The sequence below is a fragment of the Neodiprion lecontei genome, chromosome 4 (assembly GCF_021901455.1).
Source record: "Neodiprion lecontei isolate iyNeoLeco1 chromosome 4, iyNeoLeco1.1, whole genome shotgun sequence".
Lineage (NCBI taxonomy): Eukaryota > Metazoa > Arthropoda > Insecta > Hymenoptera > Diprionidae > Neodiprion > Neodiprion lecontei.
Window position 1 is genome coordinate 3,250,596 of NC_060263.1, and position 27,566 is coordinate 3,278,161.

Genomic DNA, 27,566 nt, shown 5'->3' on the forward strand with positions numbered 1-27,566 from the left:
ATCTCCCCTTGCGAATACCTATTACGCGTATGTGAGATACACGTTTAATGTGTTGTCCGAACAAAGATAAAAAAGAAAAACGAGAATTTCATTTGCGAGTGAAAAAGAATATCTCATCAAATTTCACTTAATTTTCTTTTAATTTGGGAACAAAACGTAAAGCGAAAAAAAATGAAAAAACGCGTAAATACAAATATGTGCGTGTATAGAATATTCGGCAGTGAATTATAAATTTATAATCAAACTGGTTCACCGTAAATTCTGTATGAAAAGCATGTAAAATAATCTGATTCAATCCAAGACGAGTGATGAACTATTGTGAAAATCATTAATTCATTCTTCTACCAAAATTTCAACTTCACTCGTTCAAACAAATCCTTTTTTTCATCACGCGGTATCACCGTATTTTTTTTTTCTCAAATATCCGTATTTTGAGAGTCACTCAGTCGATTCTCAACTCAAAATATTAAAAATTCAGTGAGTTGAGTATCTTTGTTTAGTAAAATCATCCATTTTCCAGCATATTGTTGTTATATATAAATTTTTCAAAATTTCACTTCACTAAAGACAATTAATTCGCCTTGAAACACGACAGTTGAAGGGTATCCCAGAATTTTGATCGAGTTATTATACGTAGCCTTCTAAATTTACCCCGCGAACTTCAAAAGTGAGACTGAATAACGTCAGCAGCAGCAGCAACAACAAGACCATCAACAACAACAAATAATAATAGTAATAAGAGAAATGAAAAAAAAAGGACATTAAAATAAAACGTCGCAATTCTTAGGGGGTGGAAAACTCTTGAAAATCAATTGAAAGAATAGTTGGATAGCGATACCAACGCTATTCGACCGATAGGAAGTGAGCAGTGTATTTTTCAGATGATCGGAAGATAAATTTGGCAACGCCGCGTGATTTTCTTGCGTCTCGGTCTGCTCGAACCTTCGGTGTTCACCTCGACGTAACCTTTATTTTTGCGAATCGAAATGTCGGGTCAGTTAGGATTTAAGGGGAGATTCGCGAAAAAATAATAAAAATACAGTGTTTCAGCAATATCGTGTCTAAACGGCGGAAAATAAATAATTCGAACACCGCGCGTAATGTGCGCATAGTTGCGACGTTGCCCGACGCACAACCTAACCGAAATTACAAGAGGATTGTTTTTTTCCCTTAGATTATGTTTTTGGTTATCAAATGACGGACGAAATTCGCAAAAATTTTATACATCGTTACTAAATATCCATTTTGCCTTATTCAATATTTTTCTCCCGTCCTAAAAATTTTATTCCAAAACAACCGACTCGAGACTATCGGTTTTTATCCCAGTCCCTATCCAGGCAACATAAAATAGCTCAACTTTGAAATGAAAAAAATCAGTAACTATACGGTAAATCATTTTCAAACTTTGCAGGATTGTTTAAAACGATTCAAAAAATTGTATGATCAAAACTCGCGTGAATAAAAAATATTCCAAATTACTGCACAGCTACCTTAAGACACTTTGGTATTAATATACCTGCCTGCGCGGAGGTGAAAAGGACATGTTCGTTATATCATGGAGTTCGGGGGTGGGGGAGGAGGAGAAAGAGGCGAACCGGAGGTGGGTTCAGAGGGGCGGCTATTCGGTTCGATGGACACGGTATAACGGCAGAGCGTGGCGGTGGTTCATATCCGGCGACCACGGCGACCCGACTCCAGCCAGGATCCAGGACTCAGGATATGAGTTCCGCTAATATATCCCACTCGCGTGCTCAGCTCAGCTCAGCTCGGTTCGGTTCCGCCGAGATCCAAGTTTTTTTCACTCGTTTTTTCCTTTTTATATCGTGCCTCGATAGATTCGTTCATATTCGTTTGTAAAAGTGGGTAAAAAATAAAAAAGGGAATATTAATAGAGGCGGGTTTGATGGACGAAAGTCATTTCTGGGCTTGTAATGCAGGCGGGAATTGGGGAAAAAAAATTCAGGAATAAGATGAAGGTGAAAACAAGGAAGCCGGTTTCAACTTCCCGCTTTCAAACGAGTTTCGAACTTAAATAACAACAACAATAATAATGTCGACGATGTCGTTGTCTTGGTTTGAACTTTCGAAGCCGAATCTTGGATTATCAATTTTCATCGAAGTGCAAATGATTTCAGTTGTTTACTTTTTCAATAAAATTTCAATTTTGCAAAATTGAATCTGGATTCAAAGATTTTGGCAAAAAATCTTGTGGTACCAGATTTAATTTGAATCGGTTGAACCGTACTCAGGATTTCATCGGTACCGTTTTCGTGAATCGATCAAAGCCGAAATCTAATCGTTTTTAAATATATATTAGGGTGTATTGAGAGAAATTTTTTTTTTCAAACGCGCATATAAATTTTGACGGCGAATATCTCAGCCAAATATGAGCTATGAATATTGATACTTACATTTGCCTATTTCATTTTTCTCATTTTCCATTTATATAAAAATTGAAAAAAAAATCTGAAAATTTTAAAATTATTCTTTTTTCGCAAACGGCTTGACTTATAAACTATCTGAGTACAGATTCTTTTCGGAAACTTCACGCTCTGTAAAAAAGCACTGAAACAGATTTTTTTTAACCGATTAAGAGATATTCAGGATGACTCAACGTTTACAGGCAAATATCTCTCAATCGGTTAGAGTTGGGAAAATTTTAAGTCAGTCCCTTTTTAAAAAGCGTGAAATTTCCTACAAGAATCTTCATTAGGATATTTCATAAGTCAAGCCGTTTACGTGTAAAGAAAATTCAAAATATTTTCCAATTCTTTCAACGTGTTGTTTGAATGGAAAATATAAAAAAATAAAACAGTCAGCTCTAACTGTCAATATTAAGAGTTCACATATGGCTGTGATATTTTATTTGAGATGCTCTGCAGAAATTTAGTTGCGCGTTTGAAAAAAGACATTTTTTTTTCCATCTTCTTTTTTTGCACCCCCTAATATATTATACCTATATATACATCAACGCAGCAGAGACTCCGCGTTGCCTGAATTACGGATTCCGCAGAGGGTTGAAATCCATACAACTCAAGGTGTAGGCACGAAAAGTATATTTGCAGAGATAGGAAGCACGGGGTGCGCCTGCAGCAAGCCTTAATTAAACCCATCAATTCGCTGGTTGATTAGGTTGCCGGTCTTGTAAATACTCCTTCGGCCCTTGCCTTCTAAACCGGCTGCCGCTACGACCCGGGGTTGTAAAGTAACGCGAGATTTTAAGGGAGCAAATTTTAACCCCGTCTCCGCCCCTTCCTATTTTTTCCTCCCTTATTTCTACGAGAGACGGTGACAGAACAAACCCCGTTCGAGTTCCCTCCGGCTCCTTTTTCTCCGCCTTCTTCTTCTTCTTGTTATTATTGTTATTACTATTACTATTATCATTATACCTACCCCCTTTTGTTTAACCCCGATGAACTGCGCCCCGCCTGCCAACCCTCAAACCTCCGTAAAATACGATCTCGTTTAAACCGTGCTGTACAAACGAAAGCCCTGGCTAAATTAGAATCGAGAATACGAGGGCGTGTGCCGAACGGCTATTACCCAGCTAATAGAAAACGGCTAAGCTCGATCTTCGTGGACGGCTTGAAGGAGGGGGGGGTTCAGCTTGGACGGTCAAAGATCACGCCTATTTTTTTTTTTTTTTTTTTTTTCAAGAAAATGAAAATACTTGGAGCAATTTGAGTTTGAGGGCATTATGATTTTTTTTATTGAAATTAATTGAAAAAATTGCACATATGTATAGTTAAGAACGCCCTTTCGAGCTCGAGCTCGCAGCCCAAATGTTGAAAGAAAATAACTTGCAAATATATTTGATTACGAAAAAAGAAAAAAAAATAATAATCGTTCGAAAGAATTTTATACAAAAATTTTGGGATTTGAATTCGAAAATCTAGAGCCACGAGCTCGAATCAATAAACAAGTTTTAAAGATTGTGTCAAAGTTTCAAGTCGATCGGATAAAAACTGACCCAGGAATCTACGCTACAGGTTTAGAAACGTCGTTGTTCGTTAATTGTATGCGCCATGCCGCCATTTTGTTATTATTATCAATGAAAAAATTGCAAAATGTTCTCGAAACTCGAATTGCTCGAAGTGTTTTAATTTCCTTAAAAAAAAACAAAAAAAAAAAAATAACTCCTAAAGAAAGACGTGATTTTAGACAATTTTTTTGCCCCCGCTGTCCGCGAGAATCGATTCCAAAATTCACTGAAATTCGTCAATTTTCGTCTCTTTCCAGAAGTTATCGATTATTTGCGATTCATTGAAGTCTGAAATAAAAATATTATCGTAGAAATTTAATTATCCGCAAATTCAATTCGTTCAAATATTATTCTCGTTAATGAGATGCGAGCTTTGAGAATACTCGCCTAAGCCTGATGAGCGCCAAAAGATAGAGGAAAAAGAAAAGCGGCTTGCGGATAGTAAATTGGCGTTGATTCCAACCTTGACTCGTGATATTCGCGTGCAGCGTTCAACGCTCACGTCAAGGTGAGCCCAAAGTTTGCGGAACGGACGGGCGAGAAGGGGTGCAAATTAATACCGAAAACTGTAATAAGCACGGGGGTGGAACAGCCCCGAAGTGCACCAGTTGCCGTAATGAATCCCCAGAGTCAAAGGAGGGCCGGAGGTTGGGTCTCGGGTTCTTAGTATGCCGGTCGAGTCTGAGGACCCGCCGCAAAGTTATAGGTACGTGGATAAAGGAGGACGAGGATGCACGAGCGGATAGACGCGTACGTACCCGGAGGTACACCGAGGGGAAAGAATTGGGGTTTCCGATGAAATTTTTTTTTCCATTTTTAGGGGGTGCGTAATGCAGCGCGAGCCAAAATAATGAGGACGTATTTTTTGTTTTTCGTTAAAAATGATAATTTTTCATGTTACAGGTGATTGAATTTCACTGATTTTAACATGTATAGATATATGTTGACATGGGTGACGTCACAATGTTATAGTTTTCAATCTGTTATATGTATTCATGGCAATTTTGATTCATTCGAAAAAATAAAAAAAAATTTCATCGGAAACCCCAATTATTGCGTAAGTATCTTTCCGGTGAAGACTTCTATTTCTTTGTTCGCTTTAAGTTGTTTTACATTTTAAAAATTTACGTAATCGACGAGGGCCCTTGGACGGAACTCATACACGCGAAATTTCATCGAAATAATACCTTATTTACATTGTGAAAGGAGGTTTTTACCGTGGACTAGATGCGTTAATCATATATCACTTAACGACGGCTCGTGTTTTACTATATCGATAAAGAAATGAAATTCTGCTGTGGTGATCGTACCTTATAAAATATACGCAATATTCAGTCGTTGGGTAAAAATTATTTCAAATTTCCAATAAATTCTTATACGCGTCAAATTACTCACTCGAAGTTCGTGTTTAAAGCATGAAATCTGTATTTTTTCAGATTTTTTTTTATCAAGCATTTTTTTTACCACAGATAGTAGAAAAATTAGCTTTAGACGATATCTCATTTTTTCAAGTTAACTTGGGTGGAAAAAGTTCCTGTACAAGAGTTTCGCATCTTTGTATGAAAATTTTAAAAATAATTTTGTTCAATTTTTCGTAACCCGTTAAAGTACAGTTTTCATGACAAATATTCGAATATCTTATGAAACAAAATAGCGCCCTAACCGAATTGGCTCAAATTTTACACAGCATGTCTTTTTCTGTACCAAATATACGGAAAAGTAGTTCAAAACATTGCGAGTAATGGTTCACACGAAACTGCGAAACTTCTCATCCAATTACGATACGCAACGCATCGTTGAATTCTTACCTTGAATGAATATGCTTGAAAATGTTGTCCGGCGGTAGGAAACTCACGTATCGTGTCCGGAATCGTGATAAATCATATTCCGAAGTAAACTTCTCGAGAAAAAGTCGCCAACTCAGGTTACAAACAACACGCGCAACAGTTGAAGATCGCACTCGAGTGCGCAGAAGCGCCACGCGCAGGGTGAGCGAATATCTTGCTGCGACCGCGAAATTTGAACCGAATTCTCGCCACCGTGTGAATATTTGTTGATATATCTGAGGCCTTCAAGGCCTTCATTTGCAATGTACTCAGATACGAACAGGAGCAATATTGTCTGATTTCTTCTATCCAATTTTCGCATGTTTCTATTATTTACTTATTAAAGCTGTAGCTTAAATTGTTAATTAATTCATCGAACGGTTAATAGTGTCATGTATATATATATATATACACTACTATGTTTTATGTAAAAGTGTTTTCCCGTGAATAAAGATTATTATTATTATGTTTATTATTATTATTATTATTATATCTTCCGAACCACTGCACCGCCCACTATGAAATTTTTGGACAACCTTTTGCATTGAAGAAGGCACGCTGTGTATAAATTCTAGTCCATTCTATTGGGGCAGTTTTCAGTTATGAATAATTTACGAATTCTTTTCACATGTCGTCCAGGTTTTAAGCTACGTAGCCGCGAAAAATCAAAACATTGTTGGAATCAATTCATTGGCTGAATTGTCAAAAAATTCAAAGTTGGTTCTTTCGATGTGTAGGTACTTTGATTGCGCGAGAGGGAAATCAGATTAAAATTAAACCCTCGCGCAAGAAATCTCAATTTAGCCATTTATTTAGAACCAATTTGTGGAGCATCGTTGCAAAATTACGATAAATTTCAAAAAGCGGGTCACCCTAATATGCAAACTCATGAGAACAAAAATAAAAACAAACATGTATTAATGTTACAACAGTCGATTCCGATTTTCTTTACCTGCATCGAATATTTTTCTTATAATAATAGAAAATTGCTATTCGTATAATTATACCGAGAACGAGTTTATCGGTTTTTTTTCATCATCGAATAATTCGGAAAACCGATAAAACTTTAGCCTCAATGATAATGGATAAATATTGTCACTATTTTCTCCGTATTAAAATAACGAATACAAAATCGTCTCTTACCTTGACGCCGTGATGTCTGATCGATTTATTTTCATCGCCAGCTGAACTTTGCCGAAAGCCAGAATTCCACACACACGTACACAAGCAAACACATTGATCCCGAGGAAAATATTCTGCGCCCAATTGTATACGCGACGATTCTTTGACTCTAAGGAATATGATTTTATTTTACACGACCAGAGTAAAACATTTCCATTCGACGTAAAAAAAGAGATTGCTCGTCAAAATAATACGAACCCGATTTTACTGCGTTGTTAACACTCCTCGATTTTACGAATTAAATTACCCAATTATCATCATTACAATATTATTACCGTCTTCGTACCGAGTCACACATTTCGCGAGTCACATCAAACGAAGGTAGGTACGCAAAATCTATCCGTACAATCAATTGTTTTTCTCACCAGTTCGTACACGAACGAAGTGAACACCTGACAAGAAAAAAAAAAACACTACACTTAGGTTGGTACGTCCGTTTTCAATCATCCCCTTCGGTTACCCGATCGCGATCTCACGCGTCGTGAACATTATTATCGTCTCCAGAATTGTCGACTGTGAAGAAGGCGCGTCGAGACCTGTTTGAGCGAGTTTAGTAAACGTAAACAAACGGCTGATGGGCAGTTGTTGGGGGAGGGGGTGATGAAGAGGGGGGCGGGAGGGAGGGGGGAGCACACGCGACGAAATTACGACTGCCAGTTTAATTGCGACGTGGAACGGACGCGTACCTGGCGTGTGAGTCTGTCGAAAAGCAAAGAATTTCGTCGAAACGAAGAGAATTCTCGTGCGAATCAACGATCGAAGTGTTCGTTAGAATTTTGTGGTTTTGCGGTGGATTCGAGTGACGCGAATCGTTGTCGTTAGAAAAAAAATCTTACACTTTTCACTTTATGTTCTTATCTTGTGGTTCGTCCGAGATTTTATACGCTTGAAAAACAAACGAACGGTTCTGATTCGGCGACGGTGGTATCGAGGCATTTCGATGGGTGAGTTCTTGTCGCTGATAGACGATTTATCAAGTAATTTACATTCTTTTTAAACGACTCCCGAAACGCGGTGGGAGATTTTCAACCATTTTTCGATCGGTTTAACCCTTTGAGTGACACGTTATTGCCCTGAGTAAAATTTTGTGAAAATGTAGTACGTCATGGTTCCGTGCAGGTGTCGCTGATGGCGTGTCTGAAAACAGATTGAAAAAATTGAAGACCGCGGATCCATTTGGTCGATGCAAGTTTCGATCTCATCGAATATGGTCAATAAACTTTACGCAGGGGTTCTCGGGGTCGCTGATTAGATTCATCGTATTAAATTTGCGAGATCTGACTTCAGATTCGTAATCACCGACCCCGAAAACACCTGTTCAAAGTTTTTTCTCCGCATTCGATCGAATTTGAAACTTCCGGCCGCCATCTTGTTTGTTTGAAACTCGGATGTATTCTCGCAAATCATCCGGGCAAAGAAAGTTCGCGAATGATGTTCCTCGCGTTATTATCGTTGTTATATTTGCGGTGCAGTGATCACGACCGGTTGTTTCGAAGTAGATACGCTACGCGGCTTTATTAGCGTTCGAATGACAACCGGACGAGTGTTTGATTCACCGAGCAAGCAGAATCTGCCGACGGACGTCTCGGCGATTCCACAAGGCAAGAAATGGTGAGTAACTCAACTGGATTGAAATTGACCCCCGCATCTTTTTGTGCCCGATTCTTTTCGTTTTTTCATTTGCAAAGAGGGGGAAAAAATGAGCGGTGGACGTGAAGGGAGTAAAAATTGAAAAATAGGTTCATAATCTGATGAGTATGATTTCTAGAAACCAGCTGACAAACTCTGATCGAGGAGTATTTTTTTTTTTTTTTATTTCGTTTTCTTCGCATTGCATTTCAGATATAATTTCGTTCTACGATCGAATACTAATGTAACGTGGATTTAATTCGCAGGCCGAATCATTGTTTTCATTCAATTATAGGCGAGACACATTCGTTGCTTTTCTTTTTTTTTTTTTCTACACAGTGCACGAAATTCTATTATGACATTTTTTTTTCTACGCAAATTCAACGCGGAATTTCTTACGATTCGACGAAAAAATACCGAAACAATTTTTTACCCCTGCGATGAAACAAATCCATTGGTATTTTTTGTTTTTTCTTTTTTTCGACAGAATTTTTAACCGATCGACAAAATTGTATCTTGCATAATATTTTCATCGTTTACCGGTGAAAGGTAACGATTATTCGCATTTATTTTACCTGACAATAAACCATGATTCGTTTCTTTCGAACTGTAATATTTCAATTTTACATTGAAATTACTGCCAACATTCTTCATCAAAGATTGACATTGTTTCAAGAGAGTTAAAACAACGAGTTTTTTGATAAATTACCACCGATTACGAAGACCGATATAACATCCTGCTCGAAGACTGATTGCCAGAGAATATAATATATCTTGTAATACCGTTCGCGCTTTGTTCAAATCATAATAACAGAAGTTTTTCAGTCCATCCACGATGAACGTTGCGGTGTAGGAAAAGCGATCGTATCGTACAACAAAGGTGGAAAAATAGAGCGAACAAAGTGGGGGAAAAATAAAATAAAATATGTTGAAAAACTCGACGGGAAAAACCGAAACAAGTGTATCTACGCACAGACGATACGGCCGATTGGCGAGTCTCGTGTTTTTCGTTGAAACTAGAGTTTTCCGTGTCATCCCCGGAGGCGTTTTCGAATGAAACTCGATGCCGCGTTCGAACGATAACTCGTGAGAATAATTTCACGTTTCGATCCGTTCCAAACACGTCCGGATTATTCCGTTGTATAACCGCTCTATGTATAATGTATACGTGAGAGAAAGAGAGAAGAAAAAAAAAAAATTCTCCTCCAAACACGCGAGACGAGTTTTTTGATCGAACAAAAATTTCTTTTCAAACTGCTGAATTATACGAGTGTATTATCGGAACCGACTTCTCTGTCCCTTAATTTTCTTGGAAAGAAGAAAATCACAGGGGGAAAAAGTTTCACCCAGATGCAATCTGGTTCGGTCTTCGTAGGTCGCAGATGTCGCTTTTTACTAATTATCCGCTTCGTTTATACAGGAAATTTTGACAGATCGGATAAGAACGAAAACTCGATTTCTTATCGATGCTGAGTTGCAGCTAAAAATTAATGTTTGTTAGTTTGATACTTTTAACCGTTGAATAGCTAGACTGCAAGTGGTAATATTTTCACTATGGATTTCACTGTCATTTGATTAATAACAACTTTTGTAATGTTTTATTTGTAATTAGCGCACTGAGAAAATTTTGATTTCTTACAGCGACTAGAAAACTTGAGCAAAACAGGTATCGTTAAAAAAAACTGTTTGAATATTGCTGGAATTGGGAAAAACGAGGTACGCGTAATCGTTTCGCGCTATCGTCGATCCTTTCTTTTGATTGTTTATTCGCACGGTTAAAATTTGAAATTCTAATACCGCAATATTTCGAATAGCCGTGTCAAAATTGCGCGAGTAAACCTTAGGGTGATGATAATTTTGATCGAACAATTATGAAAGTTTGCCGTCGCCTCGAGACGCGAGCCTTTCATATCATGCGCAGAGCCGGAGGCTGACACCGGGTTGAATTAGCATAATAAGATAGAGGAATTGCGGGCAGGGGCGTAAGAAATAAGTGTCTTAGGTGTTCCATCGCCGAGTCTCGCGTTAAGACCGAACCGACCCCCTTCCTCGAGGGGCTTCGTCAGACTTGAAATGTTTCCATGCAGGGATTAGCGAGTTCCTCGTGAAACCGCGGCGCGGCATCTCTCTCTCTCTCTCTCCCTCCCTCTCCGTATCCTGTAATACAGCAACCCTCATCCCCTGAGTCCGGAAGTTAACGCGCCCGCATTTCCGCATCTACGGGTTCACTCCTAGTCGAATTATACCGCTACATGTATGCTCCGTTTCTATACGCCGCGCTTTCTGTTCTTCCCTTGTAGGGGAGGAAAATTTCAACGAATAAACTGCGATGAAAATGGTTCGGAAAAAAATGTTTTTTTTTTTTTCTTTAAATTCGCGTTTTTCTGTTTTAGGAGAAAAATACGAGATGTTTTGTAATTTGGCCCGAAAATTGAATGTTTACATTTCACTAGTTATCCACGTTTTGAATTTTAGAGAACCACCTTAGATCGTTTTCAGACGGAAGTCTGTGCTTTTGCATGTTTTCGTATCTATGTACGTATGCGATCAATTTTTTTTCATCTCAATCAACGCGGCTTTTTCACACTTAGAACTGAATGGATTTTGCCTTTGATCGGTTCATTTAAATAACAATATTCCAAACAATCAAGTGGAAATGATGAGAATGGGCGAACGGATTTGAATGAATATTGGTTTCGTGAGGTTTTCGAGTCGATAATCACGAATCTGAAGTCGGATTGCGAAATTCAAAATGACGATCCAATGTGGTGGAAAAAAATGTAAAAATATACCGATTTTGGTAGAAATTGGTAGGCAGAGGTTTTTTGTGTTATAGATAAAGAATTTTCTTGCAATATGGAATCCAAGGGCTTTAAAATCGTTAATCACGAATCTGAATTCGAATTTGATGTAATTCTTTTTTTCTCTATAAATTTGGAACCTGCGGTGTGGGAACGGAATGTTCGATGACTGTCTAACGGCCAGTCCAAAGGCCACTTGATAGGAACTGGAATAAATTTGGAAATTGTCGTTTTCTGTCTTTACTTCTTTGTTTTTTTATGATTAAAAAATAAACAGTTCTGAATAATATTCTGAAAATTCACTCTTCGATCTACGATACATTTCAACCTCCGAGACTTGTCTCATTCTTCTTATTTTTTTTTTTTTGTTCCGCACTCATGAATGTATATCATACGAATTTATATGCCGATTTTCCTTTCTGTCCGTGTTATCTATTTCTTCTTCTTCTTCTTCTTCTTCTTCTTCTTCTTCTTCTTCTTTGCAACTCGTTTTTCTTCACCTTTTCCACCGCGAGGATTCGTTTCAATTTTTACCCCCCCTTTTTTTTTTTTTTCATCATCCCCCGCGGATACCTATCGGGTCGAATTTTTTAGGGGTTATATTTAATTCCACAATGGAGCCTGCCAGAAAGCAGTACGCATCCTTTGCAGCACGTGCGTGTGTGTGTATGTGTGTGTGTGTGCGTCCTTTGTGTATTTATATACATACATGAGATAATACACGGAGAGATTCGCCGCGGGCTTGCAAGCTCTAAACTATCCCTCCGCCCTTCGCAGCTCTCGAGATAGGAGAATATACCAACCTAGGACATCGATAGTCGGCGAAAAGCGCCTCCGGGAGTGATTTGCCGTTTTTCGACTTACGGACCTGTTTTTTTTTTCTCCCCCCGCCCTCCTTCCTCAATCCATTTTTTTTTTTTTTTTTCGGCACACCTCGGTCAAACTCGAACGCATCTCTTCGGACCCGTGTTTGTTATGCAATATACGTAAACGTAACGCCGCGGTTTCAGGGACGAGTATCGCAGGAGCGTGTGCGAGAAAAAGATGGAGAAAACGACAAGGGCATAGAAAAGAGACAAATGGCAGTGGGTGGAAAGAAAATATCGATATCTCTGAGTTTCTATACGCGGGAAAAATTTTTACCGATGAGACGAGACTCGCTGCTTCGCGGGCTAATCAGAACGAACGAAATACGACCATTGGATATATATATATATATATATATCGCGAAATTCCCTGACCATCGGTAAAATTCCCAACAACCCCAAAAAACTCGCCCACGTTTTTATATTATACCGTAAAGGTTGCCCAACCGGGTGCCGTTTGTCCGTTAATAGAAGAGAAGAAGAAAAAAAAAAGAGAAAAACAAAATTGGTAAAAATCAGGGTCATTATTTACCGACTTTTTATATATTTATAGGTTGTTTGATAAATTTCATATCGGAGATGTTTTTCGACTGTTTTGACAACTATTTTCGCTTTTCGAAGGAAATGCAAACTTGGTATATATACGTAACATAATTTATGTACTTAAATTCGATTAAATGAAATTCGTGAATATAAATGACGATTATACCTTTTTGCTTTTACCATTTTGCGTGAGAAAAATTAAGGACGAGATTTTATTAAATTTTTGTTCTTCTTCTTTTGTTTTTGTTTTCAGCAATAAATGAATAAGATACGCAGTGATATTTGTTAACGTTAAATATAGTAAATAATTCTTCCAGATTCGATTATTATTATTATAAGGATTATTTTTCTGACTTGGATAAATTTGTTTCTCACGATTATTCTTCCATGAGAATACGATATGAAAAATCGAAAAATCAGTGCAACAAACGAAAACAGCTAGCGGCAATTGATTTTCAAAAACCAAAGTTTTGATGCCAGAAGTTTTAAAAATAATAAAAACAAAGTCGAATCTCTTCAATGACTTGTCAGATGTTTTCTTTCTTTTTTTTTCATTCCATTTGTTTAGCCATAAATAAAGAGAGAAAAAAATAAATCTCATTATATTAGACAAAGAGGTAAAATCGGTCATTTCGGGCCGAGCGTAAGTTTGCAAAAACGAGTCGTAGGTGAAATCAAAATCGAATATTGCAAACACGCGAAGCAAAAAGACCGTCGCCTCCTCGTTGCGCTCAATTCTTTACATCCAACGCGAGTATGTGACGCGTTTTTTCACGAAGCACGAAATTGAGGTTAGAATCGCGTAACGGAAGATTCGTTGCGACAGCGCATGCGCGCAGTGCGGAAAATACGACTTTCAACACTCCTAGGCCTGGGAAGTGGTATTTGCCGTACTTGGCGCATGCGCATTCGCAGAATCACTCTACCGTCATAGAAACGGGTACTTCTGAGTACGGAAAACGTGTTAAACATGCTCGCGTTGTGTAAAATTCTATTAAAGTTGCTAAATTTTATTATCCTCCTCGTATGGGAGATTAGTGCGAAACAAAGCGCAGTAAGAATGGCGACCTGGATGCAGTCGGTGATTCATCTCAGTTATATTCCGGGTCCCTGACACATTACCGGAGACCCTGCAGATTTAATCCCACTATATTTCCAGACGAGTTAGCTAGCAACTCTCTTTCTCTCTCTCTCTCTCTCTCTCTCTCTCTAGCTTTTTCTCCCTTTCTCTTCTTCTCTCTTTCTCTCTCTCTCTCTCCTCTTCGACTACAACTTTCATTAGCACACACCGTGTCGCTGCACGGCAAAGCACTGCGGCTGTCCGTGATAAATTGGACGAATTTTGTACATACGGTGATTATTGTCGCCTGCAGAAACTCTCGTGGCCATTTAGATGTCCGGTCCATTACTTTCCGACTGCCTTTCAATATGTGCCTTGATACGCGATACGATACACGGTTATGTATAGGTCATTCTGTGCCAATTATATAACTATCGATTTATACTCGCGAATTCTTTTCGGTACGTTTTCTTTTTATTCTTTTATTAGTTTTCTTTTGTTTTTATGGTATAACGACAGTTATTCGTGTGGCTATGATGATTGTTTCAAGCCTCGTACAAGAAGAAAGGAAAATTAAGGAAAAGTAATTTTATAAATGATTTGTGAAGAGAGTAGCTAATATAAACGATTACTTAATCGGAGAATGTGATTTCTAAATTGGTATTAGAATGTATCTAATGGTTTTTTTTTTCTTCCCGTATAAGATATTGACTATAGATTAGATGATTTTACGGTTTTGAAAATGGCTAAGTTTCAGCTACAAGTGGTAGACAAAAAAAAAAAAAAATTCCCCATCATCCAAAAAACTAATTGATAGATTTCTTCGGAGTTTGGAAAACGACATTTAATACTTCTTATTCCTACATAGTGAAGTTTATCAGGGGTTGGATTTGTCGATATGACGATTAATTCGTCGTAGCCGTTCTGAAAAGATTTCCTATTTTTGTTTTTTTCTCGTTGAATAATTTTACACTTCGTTGGATCCGATCAACCGATTTTGAAAAACTTGGCAAAAAAATTTGTAAAATTATATGATAATATCGGAATCGTCGATTGGTTAAAAAAATGATGAGGATTAATTGGAAAAAACCGTTTTCAAAATTGGTACCGTCATTTCGTATTTTTCTAACCGCCGTTATTACTTCGTATTTCTTTCCACCGATTGACCGACGACTATGAAAAAAAAAAAAAAACTTGAGAAATTTCGAGGGTTGAAATTGTCGCGGAACGCGGCACAGGCAGCCGTTCGCTGTTTCCTATAATTCAATCTTGTCAAATCCATTAGCGTCGGTGCGTCCGAGAGTCGGCGATTCTGAATCCGTCAGCCGCTGCAGCTGCAGAGGGTGAATGCAGGTCGGGGGTGTGTTTCCAGGGTAACAAACTCGGAGCCCACGCGAATAAGGTACAATTACCGCGGGTAGGTTCGCAGCGTCTCCTGCGTTTCGGATTATTTCGGTTACGCCGCGCCGCGTCAACCCTTCACGGGGTCCTCGAAATGCGCTTAATGAAACTGGATACGCGAGGCGAGCTTCGGCTATAATGCCCATAATGCAAGGGTTCGTCTCGCTTCGTCGTATCTGGGACAACGCGACGCGAGGCGAGAGGGCGAGGCCGACGTCATCCGGACGTTGTCGAGTCCCTCAAAATGCAAGGAGAGATAATTGCGGGAGGGGGGAAATTTTGGGGAGGATACGTCGAACCCCGATAGAATTTTGAGGGGGACGCGCGGGGACAATGCACGGTTGTTAAGACAAACCCTGATTGCGATCCGTGTGTGCGGAGGCGTGATGAAATTGGGAAGGGGTTGAACTTCCGGAAGCGCGTTAAATTACGAGTATTATTTGGCGGGCGAAAATTGAGCCGAACGATTGAAACTTTGAAGAAACAACCAGGGTTGATAGTTCGGAAATTCGAGATTTAGATAATTCAAGTTACGATTTTGACCATAGTTTAGAAAAGTATAAAGGTTTCGATAGAGAAATATTCCGAAGTATAAAGTTTCGTGAGTGTAAAATTTCGGCGAGTTGAAATATACTCGCACGTCGTAGTTTAATCGGATTCCCGAACGTGAAAATATCGAAAATCCGAAACAAAGAAGGATCAAAGTGGTAAAATTTCATTTTTCAATTTTCTCATTTTTGCACTTTCGGAACTTTGAGCGTAGGCTTTCGGACCATTTTGATTTCTTTACTTCAACTTTTGCCACCAAAAAATTCAGAACTCGAAATTTCAACCCCGCCCCATCAATTCATGTTATTTTCTGCTACTGCTGCAAATAGATGCTGATGATGATTCGAAGGGGTGAAACACACTTTGTTTTTCGTTTTTCGGTGATGTTCTTGTACCTCGTACTTTGGAGCTTGAATACATTTTTTCTTCTTATTCTCTTTTGCACCAATCGTCTTCTTCAAATTGTAATGAATTTTTCTTTTCTTCTACCGCAAAGAAAACGAGTATTTAGTTGTTGCAGTTGTTCTTTCTTTCGTTTTTTTTCTTTTTTTCTCCTTTGTTACCGAGTCGTTTTCGAGTGTCGATAATATCTCTTTCAGCTTCTTCGTGAAGTTTATTAAACCGATTAAAAAAATTCTCCAAACAAAGTTTTAAATAAATTTCAGCTTCTTCAAACCGAATGAATTGAATTTTTATTATTACAAAAAATAACACAATTTTCGATCAACACAACTCAGCCGGTTCCGCCAAGTTTTCTAAACTCCTTTGATCAAAATAACTGACTTTGAAATCACCACCCTCGTCTATTTTTTACATACGAAATTGTTTTTACGCTCACGTTCGTATCGCCAACTGTTTATAAGCATTATACGATAAATATGCGTAACTTAATTCGTCTTGAAATTTGCATATTATAACAGGATTGTAAATATAATGTAACATATACGGAACAAGTTTGACGGTGATGCAATCGCGTCACGCTGACTCTCTCTCGCGGCTGCATAATTCAAAGGGTTGCTCACCCGAGAGTTCGCGAAAAAAAAAAAAAAGAAAAAGAAGAAAGGTGAAAGCGAAGAGTAAAAAAACAAAATTGAAATGACCGGGGTTGCGAGTTTCGCGCGGACACTTTACGCCCCTTTTTTCACGCCCGATGTCGCCTCGGGGGTGCGAGAGAGAGAGAGAGAGAGAGAGATGAAAGCTGCAGCGAAAGTGTGTATGTGTCCCAAAATCATAAAAGTCAAGTGAATTACTGGAGATAGGGAATACGAGAGCGCGCGGGTCGCAAAGTAAAAGAAAAGGAAAAAAACAAAAAACGGAAACAAAAAACGTGACGTAAAAAAAGGTAGACGGAAAGAAAAGCGACCAAAGCAAAAGAAACGCAAAGAAGAAATAGCTACGATACATGCATACATACTAAATGAATACAGCGGCTCGGGTGAAAAAGGGACGAAGTGAAAATGGCAATGGAAATGTCCGAGAAAAATAAAAAAAAAGTGGAAGGAAAAAAAGAAAAACGAGAAACAAAAAAAAAAAAAAAATAATAATAATAACAATATAAAAGAAAAAAATGTATCCACCTCCTGGGAAATGCGAGCCGCGGAGAGAGGGTGGGGAGTAATAAATGTAGAGAGTACTGCAGGTAGGGGAGCGCAGAGGATGAAGAGAAGGGCGAAAAGCGACGCGTGTCGAGGAAAAAAAAAAAAAAAAAATTAATAATTACTTGTGTTCTTTTCGTTTTTTTTGCCATATGTTTATAACTACGTAATAATATGACTACCTTATACGTATTTGAGGAATTCCATGCGAATCCGACCCACGCAACTTTTGATTTTATTGAAAAATTTTTTTTTTGCAATTGTCCCAACTCTGTAATGGTAGGTACACTGATTTTTTTCAGTTTTTCTTATTCACTTATTTAATCGATTACAAATATTGAGAGTGATGTTGAAAAGTACGTTCTTAAAGTTTTTAACGAAGGGCCAACTTTTGTTTTATTTTTTGTTTTTGCGCACCTCTAATTTTTTTGATCAATCGAAACGTTGCTCAAACTGTCCGAAAATTTCTGAAAAATTCTCAAAACTTCTATTTTTTACTCAAAACATTTGTAAAAAAAAAAAGAAACAGACAAGCATCGCTCTACAATGTAACCGGTTTAAAAATGTTCGAGGTGAGAAATAAAAGTTTTGAGAATTGTTCAGATATTTTCAGACCGTTCAAAGAATGTTGAACGAAAGTTGACCACAAAAAAAAAAAAATAAAATAAAATGCATAGAATGGAAAGTGTTGATAAAAAAGTTAAAAAAAATCGTCCCATCGTGAACCCGGTCTTGAAATATTTGGAAAAGACAACAGTTTTTGAGAATTTGAAAAAATATCCTTTTCAAAATAAGTTTACATACTTGTGAATTATTGAGCAGTCGAATAAAAAATTTGACAAAAATTCAGCGCACTGTTTCATAGTCGGGACAATATTGCGGAATTTTTTTTTTTTTTAAACAAAATCAGAAATTGCGAGGGTCAGATGTTTGTCGGGTTCGCATGGAATTCCCCATATATATATATGGTACATGTAACCATTCGCTTTAATCATCCTCTAGACTCGTGTCGCGGTAAAACCACGTGTCTGAACCCCCCCCCCGGCCCCTCATTACTAACCCCTTAACCCCCCCAAGTTTCTCTCTCTCTCTCTCTCTCTCTCTCTCTCTCTCTCCGAGCTTTTTGCATACATTATACCGCGCGCCGCACGCGTTTAAATTTAATCGCTCAAGCCCTAAAGGTTATTCCCGGAGATCAAAGCGAGTCGCGTCGCGAAAGATTGATACTGTTTAGAAACCCTCGCTTCGCCAGGTTCTTTTCCCTTCGGCAACGTCGTCGCATCGTCGTCTTCGCATTTACCCTTCGTTTCACAATTCTGCCCGAGAGACAACGGGCCGGTACAATAAAAATATGTAACTTTACCGCGTGAGTCTTGATATCCATTTCTTTCTCTCTATCTCTTCGATCCTTCTTCACCCTTTTCACTTTTCTTTGCGTGTTATTTTCAACCTAGTTACCGTATTGTAATACGCTCTCTGAGTATTCAAAGTTTCGCTGCGAACGCACGTTTAATTGGAGATTTTTATACGCTGTTTTCGTGATTTGAAAAATTTTTGGCAAACGACGAGGTTCTTTTTTTTTTTTTTTTTTTTTTAAAGCTTGTTTCTCTTTCGCGTTAAATCGAGATGGAATTCAATTTATCACCGTCTTTTTGTTTGCTTACATATTTACTAAGCTTGGATTCAGCCAAAAATCTATCGTGATTATTTTTTGTTTCAAATTGTATCGAAATTTCTAATTCATTCAACTTTTTTTTCGTCTTCTTCCTTCAAGTGGTCAGAATAGCTTAAGAGTAATCATTGTGAATTGAATTTCGATTTTCTCGACGGACAAAAACTTCTTCGGATAATTGTGAAATATTGCCAAGAATAATTAAATATAAACCAACGATATAATTAGAAGACCTGTGACGTAAAATTCGTTTAAAAATAATCGGACCAATTTTACACTTAATGCATCCAAAGGAAAAAAGATCAGAGTGATTCTTAGGTACATGTATCGTTACGATTGACTATTTATGCCTGCATACTTGACGAGGATTCCGTATAAAGGCCGAAACAAGGTTAATTTAATTTTTAATAAAACGTAGACTTTGAAATGACGGTCGAATTGAGCAATGATGTCGTAAAACAAATCCTCAGAATATCCGTCAAAGAAATATTCATCCGTTCTTTACAAATTCTGTTTGGATTTTCAAGAATCATGACATCAAAGTCATTGCATAATCCAGACGATCTTTAATCGTTGAACTATTTTTTGATGCGAAACGCTATATTTATTACATTCGTAGACAAAAAGAACAAAGCAAAAACAAAAAAAAAACCAGTTTTTTTAAGTTCTTAATTTGTTATTTATAAACTTTGCATTTGTCTTCTTTACGTTGATAAGTAACATCGGTAAACACGAATTTTGAGTCTGAGTTCTAGATATGAAATTTTAATTTGAAAACAAACTTTATCTTACAAAACTGTTTTTTTCCTTTTCTTAGTTACGTGGAAGAAATCAAAATTTGACAGCTAGAACAAAGATGAAAAATTGGTGTCAAAAGATGTTTTCCTTAAGATACATTCATTCTTCGTTGCAATTATATGAGAAAATATGTACTAGTTGGCTTTTGGCGGGGAAAAGTATCCGAGCTTTTCGAGGTCTGGTAGCTTTTTCTCTCTTCTCATCTCTGCTCTTCTACTCCAGCTCGATGAACACAAATCTGTCGCAGTGCCAGGCACGCTCGGGTCGCGGGATGCTTAATTTTAGCGAGACGACGAATGGGGGCCTCTGATCTCGCGGGACATATATTCTCAGAGCTGGAACGCGTCGACTGAGACGCGATGAACCGTGGCGTCCGCAAGACTATAACGCACCCTGGGAATCATTCGCTGCGTGTTTCGAATACCCCGCGTATCCTCAAAACCGAAGGGGCATCCAGCACCACGGGCCTCTGACTCTTTTCTTTCTTACAATTCCGCTTCGCAAATTTTCTTGGAGATTTTTCACCGTGAAAAGGACTCTTTCATCCTCTTTCCTCGACTCAAGATATTCATCAGACACTGTACCTTGAGAGAAAACAATTCACGTCGATGACATTTTTCACCTCAATCGTTCTTTTTTCTTTTTAGTCATGTGGGAATTTTCAGACACACGTCGCGCGCAAGCTCAGCTATATTTTTTTGATTCCAAAGTCTCGGAATAATGTCTTCTTTTCAACGTTTCTTTACGTCAACTCTGCTAACCTACTCGATATTTTTCTCTGAACGAACACCGACGATTAGTTGGAAACTTGATGATTTTTCCAGACAAACTTTTCATCCCCGATGTTGACCCGAAAACAAAGGAACGATCGAGGCTAGATCCGAGAAAAGGATCTAAGGAGGATGACGGGTCGAATTCGGGATCACAGAGAGAAGCTCGGAGGTAAGCGATAAGCGTAATTTCGAAGGTAATGAGTCTCGAGGGTAATGGAGTTGGGGCATTAGTGATCCTTGCCGGTCTTGCCGAGGAATTCCATCCATGGGGTGGTAATTCATCCCCGAACAATCGTACAGCCGGGCTACTCAACGGGCGAGGAGTGAAGAGTGAAGAAAGCGCGAATGGGGTGGACGATTTTTGGGGTTGAGACGAGGTCAGTTGGTACAGCACGAGCATCGGTATCAGCAGGATCAGCATCAGCATCAGCATCAGCATTAGCAGCGGTGGTTCTTAAGGTTCTTAAATTGGCGGCCGACACGAGATCGTAAAGATCTTTCTACCAACCCGGTGCAGCAGCAGAAACAGCAACAGACGTGAGTATATTTCTGGGGTTCCCTTGCGGGGAAAGACGAATAACACTCCTGGATAAGTCTGATCTACGACTCCAGTTATTCTGCTGCCACGGAACCACCGACCTTTCCTGTTTCCTCCGCAGCAGTTCGACATTGGTCAGAGACCTGGTTCCGTACCTCCAACTTATTCTTACTTACCAGTTCTTATTTCATACATTTTCCAACCTGACATTTTTATACCATTGGACCTCTTCTACGCTCGCTTCTCCAGCCTTCGACGATACCTCATCTGGTCAATGGGGGAGCTAGAGGACTCCGAGGATCAAGAGGAGAGAGTCAGCCGGTCTGATATACTGCGAGAATAGTCCGTGTCTCGGTACATTTCGCCTTTTTCTTCTTTACAGCGAACTGTCGCGGTTCGCAATCGTATTTTTCACTTGGCTTATGGGTGTTTAGTAGAGATATATGGCTTTTTTTGACTACAGATCCCGATACCGATATTTTACCGACATTCTTGGCCGCTCCAAAGCTAAGACACATACCACTCTGGTCGACTTTATCGATCATCGGAAAAGTATCTTTCGCTTTGCGCTCTACGTTACCATCGTATCGATTATCGGGAAACAGGGTTCTTGTCTCAGCTGTGAAGTGGCCAAGAATGTCGGTAAGATGTCGGCATCGGGATCTCTACGCAGAACCGACCCTTTATACATACTATCACTGATTTAGCATCTTCAAACGCTTTGACCTGGCGCTGAAACAATTCTGCGGAAAGAACAAGTCACGGTGAATTATTTATGGGGGTGAATTGAAATTGCTGGTCATTAGGATCGCCCAAATGATCGTTGCTTGGAAGTTCCGAGCAGTTGCAATTTTTCGTCCAGGATTGTAAAGAAGAGGAGATTGTTATTTGATTGAATCGAATCACCTTCTTTCGTGTCACTGTGTATAAATTGAATGGATTTCTCTTTCAATGACAATTTGAATGACGGCACTTTAGGATGCTTCTTCAGGATAACAGAGGAGCCGGCAGTCCTGGGGGACTCTCGTGGAATTTACGCAGCTGGATCATCCAACGATGTAACGATAAGAGCGTCGGACGATCTCTGGCAAACGATGATGCAGATTTGATGAAAAAACGGAACGCGAGTGGCTAATTTTCCTACGATGGTATTGACGTCGCCCTTCATTGGCGATTGTGCGACGCACATTCGTCATTCTCGATGGCTCTTCACTCGGGGTATTATGTCATAGAATTCAACGGAATACGATTTTGCCTGGTCCAATTATTGTTTGTGTAATTCAATTAATACCGCCCGAGTTTGAATGTTGGTTAATTACTCGTTGATGATCGTATTTATATCGTTACAAAGGGTGGAATCACGCTTATGCTCATTATTTTGGATTAATAGTTGTCGTAGATGAAACACGTATGAAAGCCTTCAAATGTTATCAATCAAGTGAATTAGATTGCTGTGGCAATCTGTATTATTGTACAAACTATCTTGATTCAGACTTTAAACTTGAAACACGTATTAAGGATATATTACACTTTTATCTCACTTTTAATTTTGTCTCACTGGTCACTTTATTTTTTCTCTAAAACCAATTTCATTTGCGTTGCAATCTCAGTTTTGCATAAAATTCAATTGAATTTATGAATTGAATTGGGTTATGATATGTAGTTGATCAAATTTTTATTTAAATTTGACAGCATTACGCGATAGATGTCGCGCGAAAATTTATTTACGCATCACTGTTTAAAAACGTTCTCATTTATAATCAAAATCGTCAAAAGATTGATATTTAGGATATTAAAAACCGTGAACGAAGGTTACAAAAGTAAAAAGAAAAGAAAAGAAAGAGAAACTGTCTTTGAAAAGCTGCTGTTTGAACAATCCGAATTAAATTGATAAAATTATTATTTATTCGTTTCTGAACCCGTCCGATAAGAAAAAAAAAAAAAAGAGAAAGAAAAAGCGAAGAAATTTCTTCGAATTATAGGAAATTTTAATTGTGCAAAACGATAAATCAGGCCGTATTTTTTTATTTTTTTTTTATTTTTTCCGCCCTTGTCATTTCTTTGCTCTCTTCTCTCCTCTCCTCGGCAACGAAAGCGTCGCCAAAATAATTTACTCGTTCGCCGATTGGGGAAAACAACGAAACGACGAAGGAAAAGAGGGGAAAAAACCAACAAACTAAAAAAAAAAAAAAAAAAAAAAAAAGAAACAAAAAGGGAAATGAAAAAGAAAAGCTGTTGCGTTTCTCTCCGTGTACAGTTTGCAGTTAAAAAACAAAAAAACAGAAAAAAAAAGAAGAGAAAACGGCAAAAACGCTGTGCGGTTATATAGGACAAAACGACAGTCGGCGTCGCTAGGCAGAATGAAGCAATCAGCGTCGGTGATGTTTGCACAGCTACGTTTTAAACGGGCGTCATCCCGTCTCTCCTCTATCGCTCTATCTCTTTCTCACTTTTGCTATCTCATCGTCAGCTTCTGTCCTGTTTAGCAAAATCAATCACCTCGATGCAGCTTTACGTATATATATATATATATATATATATGTATGTATGTAGGTGTATGTATAGTTATATATATTGGCCGGACAATGATTAAAAGTTAACAGGTTTTGTTCCGCGTTGATTCTAAAATGAAAACAAACGCGATTCCGATCGATTATACATCGTCGATTCGGTGACGACAACAATCGGACTCGATTTGCACTAAGGGAAGACTATATATATATATATATATATTGGTAGAAAAAAGAAAAAGAAACTTGAGTGGAAGCTGCCGGTCATTGGAAGTTTTTAATTATATAAAAAAAAAAAATCTAATTTTATTCGTAAGAATAACCTTGCGATTAAAAATTGTTTATAAATTGTCGCAAGCAAATAGAATCTGGTGAAATTTTTTATTTTTTTTTTTGGTTCTTAATTCGAAATACAATCATCATGGTTTGAAATTTTTTTTCTTTCAAAAAGTCCGTTATGGACGTTAATCGGCTGTTGTAATTAGAAACCTTCGATGAGCGATAGCTTTCGCTTAAGCTACAGAGCTTCCTCTTTCCGAGGATATTTTTTTCTATCAAAACTCGGGTTTTTTTTTAGGAATAAGAAAATGAAAAATTGATATTTCAATTGTTTGCAACCTCCTGTATAATAAAGCTTCTGCCAAAAAATGATCGTTTTACGTTACGCGGAAGATCGCGCTCCGTTTATTTTTTACTTTCAGACATTTTTTTTAAACCTAAAAAAACTTTTCAGATCGTGCCGCGGTGAAAAATGGGAAATTATATATTTCTGAAACATCGTAATATATATATCGCAGCACGCAGGCTTCACGGACCTTCTTTTAATTGGAAAATCTTTGTCACAATGCGGTGCATGGCGAGAGAGAGAGAGAGAGAGAGAGAGAGAAAATCTTTGGGGGGAGTCGGGAAGCCCCATCCCTTATCATCCCGTTTCAGAACCTGGACTTCAATCTTCCAATGGCTGTCGAGGATTAGCGCGGAACGACAAGAAAGACGAAGGAAATAAGAAAATAAAAAGGGAAAGCGAAAATTCTCGTTACCTTTTCGTACCGATTTTCTATACACCGCTCTCAAGAGTTAATCTCTAATCCTCGTCCTGCAAAAGGCTGAAAGTCGAACCTGTATTGGCCGTTGCTTCGCAGGAAGCGTTTCGTCCTTTTCTCTCTTTCTCTCTCTCTCTCTCTCTCTCTCTCTCTCTCTCTCTCTCTTTCTTCATTTCTTTCTATCCTTCCCAGTCCTTTTTTCAGGATCCCTCCCTCCCTCCCTCCCTCCATCCCCGTAACCTTTCTTATACGCTCGATCTGTCAATGATCGAAGGTTCGACGAACCGACGTCGAGGAAAACCAGAAGCCGAGGAGCAACGAAAACAGGCGCTCCGAGGAACCAAAGGACACGTCCAATTATCGGCTGTCACCAGGACCTGGGATCGAGTAATGGCGCGTATCCTCTCGACCGAAGAAACATTCCTTTTTTCTTTTTTCTTCTACTTCATCCTCGCGTCCCTCAAAATTTTACGCTTATTTTATCCCACCTTGTTCTTCTTCTACGCCGTTTTTCTTTCTTTTTTTTTTTTTTTATTCAATGCTCGCATTCACACATAAATTGGCAGACAGTTTTTTTTGTCATCGACATATCGACAAGTCGGAAAGTCAGGATTTTATTTCGATCGAATGATTTTCTACGTTAAATTTAACTTACCGCTGAATGTTGTACATATATGTATGTATATTAGGCTGATTCAAAAAAAATGGCTAATTTTTTTTTTTCAAAATCCTCACATAAAAACTTCCGAGAAGGTGTGAAAAGACGCCTGTAAAAAGCAGAGCCCTTAATATTATTATTAAGAGGTCGCGCATCGGGAATTTCTATTTCCCGTTTAAATAACACAGGAATAAATTTTTTTTAAATTTGCAATTTCGTATTTTTGCAACGACTCATTGAATTAGCGGACCAAAGCATATTGTAGGAAATTTGACGCTCTACAAAAAAAGTCCTTACAAAGTTTTCGATAGTCACACTCCTTCAAAAGTTATTCGAGGTCAAAGTTGAACTTACAAAAAAATTCAATGTTTTTTGTTTTTTTCGATGATACTATGAATCTTTTCTGATTATTTTGTTATAAAGAGGATAGATTTCGGAACAATTACATTTTTAATTAGTCAAGTGCATCAGTTATGGATTCTCCATGATAACATGTTTATTATTTAACATCGCATTTTTGTAAGGTAACTTTATATTGACTCGATGGGAAAATTAATGATTGAAAAATCCCAATTAGAGTAACATATATTTATTGAATATATCTTTATAACAAAATAATGAGAAAAGATTCATAGTATCATCGAAAAAAACAAAAATCATTGAATTTTTTTGTAAGTTCAACTTTGACCTCGAATAACTTTTGAAGGAGTGTGACTATCGAAAACTTTGTAAGGACTTTTTTTGTAGAGCGTCAAATTTCCTACAAAAATATGCTTTGGTCCGCTAATTCAATGAGCCGTTGCAAAAATACGAAATTGCAAATTTAAAAAAAATTTATTCCTGTGTTATTTAAACGGGAAATAGAAATTCCCGATGCGCGACCTCTTAATAATAATATTAAGGGCTCTGCTTTTTACAGGCGTCTTTTCACACCTTCTCGGAAGTTTTTATCTGAGGATTTTGAAAAAAAAAAATTAGCCATTTTTTTTGAATCAGCCTAATGTATATATATATATATATGTATATAAAAAAAAAAGAAAAGTATTTCTCTTTATCGAAAGTAATTAATATTGTTTTCTTTTTTACAGGTCTTCGTTTTACACAATACGATGCTTCAAATTGTCAGCACGAAACGAGATCGGTGAGTGTTTCAATCACTTTGTAAACCGTGTGCTATATCAATATGACAAAATGTGACATCGATAATTGTCATAGTAATAACAATGAAACCTAAGATAAAGATTTCGACAATTTTGCGCATCGAATGCCCAACTGTACGAGAATACGATACACGGTCCCGAATTAAGTCTTTGAATTTTCATCCTCAATTTCATCCTTTACAAATAAAAAAACGAAAGAAAATAAAAAAAAGACATTCGTACAAAAATGATGAAAAGAAAAAAGAAAGAGAAGAAGAAAAAAAAAAAAAAACCACTGATTGCCGGGTTGGGAAAAATTGATACCTTTTAAAAAATTCGTACGAATTAAGAAATATTGTGCCCTGTATATGTATACAAATTTTGAAAAATTCGGGGGTTGAAACGGTGTCGGTTAATGTATACCCTGAACCCTCAACGCATACGTAAATATATGTATGTATACGCATATATACGTAGTTTCGCACCCTCGTTCATTTATTTTCATTAGGTTTATTTTCTCCGTAAGAACAACGCGGCTTTACGGCGCCCGTCTCGCCAATTTGTAAACGGGTTTGAAAATTGTTTCTGTTTATAGTAATATAACGCAGCGGTAACATTTATCGGATACCCACTTTTGTCCCTTTTTATTACCCGTGTGTAATAATACTTTCGACCTTTCGCATCATTTCACGTGTGCGTCTCTGAAGGTGATTTGCAAATTTTCGACCAATTTTTCCCGCACCCTATTCAATATAAACCCCTTAACGACGCCCGATGTCGTAGTTATATGTATATTGTCGTATCATCCCGTAACGATTCAAATACAGCTTAGATGAGAAGTAATTTTGAAACAAAAGAGCAGAAGCGAGATGATTGGGAGTTGTTGTAATAACATTGCCTTCACGTTTGTAGGGAATTGAATTTTTTTATTCAGGGGCGGATGAATCTGTCTTTTTTTTTTTTTTTTTTGTTTTACCTGATCTTGTATATTATCTCGCAAC

The 27,566-nt window shown here is 37.9% G+C and overlaps 1 protein-coding gene and 1 long non-coding RNA gene across 3 annotated transcripts in view; one reads left to right on the forward strand and one right to left on the reverse strand.

Moving 5' to 3' along the window:
- Nucleotides 1–27,566, reverse strand: part of LOC107224320 (latrophilin Cirl) — a 181,931-nt gene that overhangs the window by 114,480 nt on the left and 39,885 nt on the right. The window contains exon 1 of one of the 2 annotated variants that reach the window (XM_046737036.1): nt 6,952–7,310. The exons of the other annotated variant lie outside the window; for it this stretch is intronic. Coding sequence (XP_046592992.1) covers nt 6,952–6,986 — 35 coding nt within the window. The 5' untranslated portion in view covers nt 6,987–7,310. Of the gene's footprint in view, nt 1–6,951; nt 7,311–27,566 lie in introns of those variants that run through there. 2 annotated transcript variants of the gene reach the window in all.
- LOC124293957 lies at nt 7,683–26,567 on the forward strand. Its single transcript, XR_006903817.1, has 4 exons — nt 7,683–8,601; nt 20,729–20,846; nt 20,909–21,214; nt 26,515–26,567. It is a non-coding gene; the product is annotated as an uncharacterized LOC124293957 (long non-coding RNA).